The sequence below is a fragment of the Zonotrichia leucophrys genome, chromosome 10, assembly GCF_028769735.1.
Source record: "Zonotrichia leucophrys gambelii isolate GWCS_2022_RI chromosome 10, RI_Zleu_2.0, whole genome shotgun sequence".
Taxonomy (NCBI): domain Eukaryota; kingdom Metazoa; phylum Chordata; class Aves; order Passeriformes; family Passerellidae; genus Zonotrichia; species Zonotrichia leucophrys.
Window position 1 is genome coordinate 12288858 of NC_088180.1, and position 5594 is coordinate 12294451.

Below are 5594 nucleotides of genomic sequence, written 5' to 3' on the forward strand. Positions count from 1 at the left end.
CCATCCTGTTGGGAACACATATCAGTTTCTTCACAAAGTTGTGGCCAGAAATAACCCATAAACCTGCAATACAGATTGCAGCCTTAACCCTGGCAGCAAGGAGATTGGACTGGGGGTGTTGTATGTCTGCATCTCCAGCAGCATGCACTTCTGGGCATGTTTTTTCAAGCCAAATGCCAAACCTTTGCTAGCACACACCATTCTTGGAATTTTGCAAGCCAAATGCCAATCCTTTGCAAGCGGTATGTAGCAAAAGTCCCTAGAAAATGCCAAGTTATGCTGCTAAGAATGTGGTAAAATCTGGTCGATTTTAGTTGCGGAATCACACCATTTGGAGAAATAAATCACTCAAGACATAAAAGGAGATACTTTTTCTTTCATTTCCCCTATGACATATTGCCCGACGCAGCCATTAAGTCACTACCTTTCACAGGAAATTCTGTGGTAAAACCAGAGAGATTCCATCAAAACCGACGGAACAAAAGCGCGTGCGTGTCCTGTGGCTGCTCACTGCCGAGCCCGACTGCCAGCAGTTAGCTGCTCTCTGCACTCTGGATTGAATGGAAACTGCTGAGTTCTACTATGTTTATTACCTGGCTCAGGACTATCTACAGTATGTGCTCCAGGAATCACACCTGGCACCAGCCCAGACCAGGGTTGCTCGTGTCCTGAGAACCATGGCATCCTCGCTGCAAGAACAAACCGAGGAGGCTCTCAGGCCGCTCCTGGACAGGATTGACATCACCTCTGTAGCTGTTGCCAAGAGAATTTTCAATGGAGTCATGGATGAAAAGTTTGCTGATGGAAATACTAACTGGGGACGAATTATGACCATATTTACATTTGGAGGTGTCCTCACCAAGAAGCTTCAAGAGCATGGGGTTCAGCTGACTGCAGAGGAGAAGGAGCAGATCTCTTATTTCATCACAGAGTACATCATAAACAACAAAGCCGACTGGATTGATGCGAATGGTGGCTGGGTGAGTTTCTCATTTTCCACCAAAGTCTACATTGGGAGATTTAATTAATTATTGCTATAGACACTCTCAGAACCATTTTATTCAGGGTTTCATTTATTGATTTAATATTTGGTGTCTGGAATGTCTCATTGAGACTTACAGTGAGAGCTTTGCTTCTGCTATAAACAGAACAGTCATAAAAGACAACTTTATTTTTAAAAGGCACTTGCCAGTTTTGAATGACAGGATCATGCCATAATTCAGGTTGAGAATGACCTTAGAAAATCATTTGGTCCAGCCTCCCACTCAAAGCAGGTTAAACCACACATACCCTGAAATTTCCATTATTAAATCTAAAATTAAGTGACATCCTAAGGTCAGCGCAGCAATTTTGCTTTCATAAAGAAGCTGGTCCAAAAATACATAAGTTCAAGGTAAGGGAAGAATACACAGGTGTGATCCTCACAAATGAAGTCAGCACTTTTGCTGTGGATTTCAACAAAGCCATTATTTAATCCCCCAAATCAGTTTTAGTTACAACAAATGTACTGGTAAGTACAACTGGCATTAAATCTTTTCTGTTTGGACTGAGATAATCCTGGAACTTCCACCTGTGAATGGTCAATGCTGAGAAAAATACTTGTTACTAAGTGGACTGTTTTGCCAAGCTGCTGAAATCCCCATTCTGCCAGTGAAGGGAAGGGAAATATCCTTTTGCTCTGCAAAATTTCTTCACACCCATACTTTCTTTTTTGCAGTAGGGGGAAATCTGAGAATCAATGACACCAGTGTCAGTAATTTCCTTGGTACTTTTTCCTTTACTTATATGTAAATTTTACTTTTTCCTTCCACCCCCTCTCATCCCACTTCTCTCATATTTCCTACTACGTTTTTTTCCCCTGATTTATTTTCTAGTGTCTTGCTTTTCCTTTTTTTTTTTTTTTTGTCTTTCTGCCTGTTTTAATCCTTCTCTCTCTGTAGCAAAAAAAAAAAAAAGGTGATAGTGACTCTTGGCCCCTTGATGCATTTGATTTATAATAAAGGCTTATCTTTCCATCTCTTTCAAATAGAGTCAATTTTATTTCAGAGAAGTATCAACTCCTGGAAACATTCCGTCATAATAGGAGGCTCATCATAGTGGAATAAGGAAGCTTAAAAGAAGATACTTCTGGGTGTATTAGTACATCAGAAACATAGCACTTGTACCTTCCTGGAAGATGTGGGCTCAGCTGATAGAGTTCATGTTTATTTTCTATTTACACAGGGAGGGCATAGCCTTGACTTGGAGATGAAACAAACATTCAGCAAAGTGCAGCTATTTTGAGTGACTATTTTTAAAAAGCTATTCATCTTTTGGAGGCAGAGCTCTGAAAAGCTGTCCCTCACTGCACAGTGCTGACACAGGGAGTGGTGTGGTTTCCCTACATGCTGTTTTTAAGCTGTCCCTAACTGTGTGTGGTTTTTTCCACAGGAAAATGGCTTCCTAACGAAGTTTGAAAGAAGATCACTACTGTCCTTCTCCAAAATCACAGCCCTGTTCATAGCTGTCGTTTCCTTGTTCAGAGAGTACTACTGAAGTAAAAGGATCTGCCGTTCATGTGTAATCTAGACATTGCCACAAACTTCACTTCTCAGCCTTCCTCCAAGCAATATCAACAAGAAAATAATTTCCTTCCATAATTTGTTTTTAATTTATTTGTATTTATTTTTACTAACTACAATGCTTAACATGCTATCCCAATGACCAAATCTGAAGATGAGATCCTTCCAAAGGGGAATCTGCACAACATCTTGCAGCAATTCAAGTCCAAATCAACCTTTCCAGGCAGGATTGCTTTGAGATCACTTTTCACATCCAGACAGCTCTTGGAATCTCTCTTGCATCTCCATGAAAGGACTTTGTTTTAGTGAAATACAATCCAATGGGTTAAGAAACAAGTTTTTATGTCATTTGTTTTGTAAATGAAATACTACTGTAATGCATTTTATTGCAACCTCTGTATGAGAAAAGGGGGGGGTATTTTTGTGAAGAAGAAAGAAGTGGGAACTCCAATATAGAAGTGGGTAGAAGTTACTGACACAGACTAAGCAATTTCTATGGGAAGAACTGTTTGTGGAAGCTAGCAACTTAAATATGTGCACTCACTTACTGTTATAGCAATGGTATGTGTTTCCGTGCTGTATTTTTTTAATAGCTCACATCTACAGTGAATGTTCTTTCATATTTATGTGATGTAATCATCTGGCTGAACGTTTTTTAAACTAGATGTTTAAAAATAGGCAAGTAAAAATATTTCTTAAATGAGAAATTTGTGTAAATACACTAATATTTTTAGAAAATACATTAAAATATGTATTTTAAAGCCTTGAGATTGGTCTCACTTTTTCCAGAAAAATTGGGAGCATGGGAAAAGATCTGTCTGAGTAAGATAATATTAGAAGAGTTATCAAAATGCTGCTGGAAAATCCAAGTAGTTTATGGATTTGACCTGAGGTCCATGGATGGCAAGACTTTCATTTTCTGTAGTACTTTTTAGGTACTATCTGGTAGCTTGCATAAGAAACAGATATCTTGTGGCAAAATAAATGAACTGGATCAGTTCTGATGACAGTAATCACTGTTTTGGGATACATCATAAAGCTCAGAAAATATACAGAAGTTCCAGGCTTTTATAGTCTGGGGCAATTAATGTTTTCACTCAAATTCCATGTGCTTTCCAAGGCTAAACAGTAGTTGTTCAAGAAATCATTCTAGAAGGGTTTTCTTCAGCTGTAGTGATTTTCCATTAGGGAACTTAGACTGGGTCTAAACACCCTTCTTCTTTTTTTTTACACATGTTGGGAGGTGAACCAAACTGAGCCAGCAGCCACCTGTGGCACACACCACTGTTCTGAGACAGATCCTCTAGAAAATCCAGCTTTGTGACACTGAGAGAACAAACCAGCCTCTTCTGTAATGGGCTCTCCTTCTTTCATCTCAACCTAAGACTCTTTTTTGCAGCAAGAACAATTGTTTTCTGGAAGAACCTGCCCAGGGATGTGGTAGAGCCCCTCTCCCTGGCAGTTTTCAGGGTACAACTAATCAGGCACTAAATAATTTCATCTAGGCTTCCTTTCTCAGGAAAGGTTGGACCACACAAACTTTCAATGTCCCTTCCAGCCTGGGTTGTTCTGTGATTCCATGGTCTAACTTGGTTTAACCACAGAACACAAACAAATGGTAATGTTTGTTACAACATGTATCTCTCCTTCCCCAGTGAAAACAAGAAATATGATTTAGCATGCAGGCAGGATTTGTAATGTAATTGAAGAAAAGAAGGCAGCATTCAAAGGGCAAGGGGCAGCAAGAGGAAAATGCCCACCTCCAGAACACCTCTGGCAGCACACCTCCAGAACACCTATGTCAGAAATGACATTTTGGAACATGTAATGACACATGTCTTTATAGGCAGTCTAAGTCTTCATGGTAAGAACAGTAATTCTTACTCAGTTCCTTTCTGAGCACTGCTGCAAGCCACATACAATAGTGGCTAACACCAATCTATTAATACCACATCCACTTCCTTTACACTGATCTAGTAACCTATTTCATACTCAGAGGAACAATTTTTTAGTTAAATATAAAGGGTAACTGTGTCTTTTCAAAATGTAGGTGATACAATAATTTTAGAACTTGTCCTCGTGGTAAGGGCAGGGTTTAAACAAAAGAAGCCTGGATGGATCATTAATGGTCCAGTGGGCTCCGGGTTAACTTCACTGGGAGAAAACCTTTTTTTCAGTGCAGAGCAAGAAAAGCAGTGATGAGATGTTCCATCCCAATTCTAAGCATAGTAAAGTGTCTGAAAACAGCACGGCTATTAGCTAAGTTTTATAAAATAGTGCCCATGTAAGTGTCAAGAAGTTATCCATCCGTGACACTGAGCAGTGCCCAGGTCCTGGGCACTGCAGCTTAAGGGATCCTTGGATCTGCCAGGGGAGAACAACGTGCTGCTTCTAGAACACAAGGTGAGCCCAAAGAGCTGCCCAGTGGGACAGCTGATGACTTCATCCCTGCACACAGCAGCTGAACTGAGATGTCATCAAAAGCCACACAGAGGAGATTTATGAAAACAGCTGTTCTCCTATAGAAACATCTTTCTGCGCTTAAAATCACAGAATCAATCAGGTTGGAAAAAACCTCTGACATCATTGAGTCTAATCTTTGCTCACCACCTTGTCAACTGGACCACGGCACTAAGTGCCACATCCAGTCATTTCTTGAACACTTGCAGGGATGGTGACTCCACCGCCTGCCCGGGCAGTTAAAGGTGTGTCGGACTCAGAGACGTCCCTTGGGCCGGCACATCTTCCCTGTGGGCACAGCTATGGGCTGGACACCGCTGACCACCACGGGGCCGTCCATCACAGCATCCCCCAGGAGAGCGCACGGCCACCGCCGGGATCTGAAACTGCTTGGCACACAGGGGGGCTACAGCATCCTGCCGAAATGGACTTTCCCTTCCTGCAGCGAAATTAGAGAAGGGGAAATTCATTGCGATCTGCGTCAGGGGAGGAAAAAAAAAAAAAACACAACAAAACAAACAAGTAAAAAACCCCACCACGCTGGTGTTGGCAGGGGCCCTGCCGCACTATGGG

General features: G+C 41.3%; 1 protein-coding gene across 1 annotated transcript; it reads left to right on the top strand.

Moving 5' to 3' along the window:
* The first annotated feature begins 477 nt into the window (after nucleotides 1-477).
* On the top strand, nucleotides 478-3178 carry BCL2A1 (BCL2 related protein A1). Its single transcript, XM_064722355.1, has 2 exons — nucleotides 478-980; nucleotides 2431-3178. The coding sequence occupies exons 1-2, from the start codon at nucleotides 561-563 to the stop codon at nucleotides 2533-2535; spliced, it is 525 nt and encodes a 174-aa protein (XP_064578425.1). The 5' UTR covers nucleotides 478-560; the 3' UTR covers nucleotides 2536-3178.
* Nucleotides 3179-5594: the final 2416 nt, after the last annotated feature.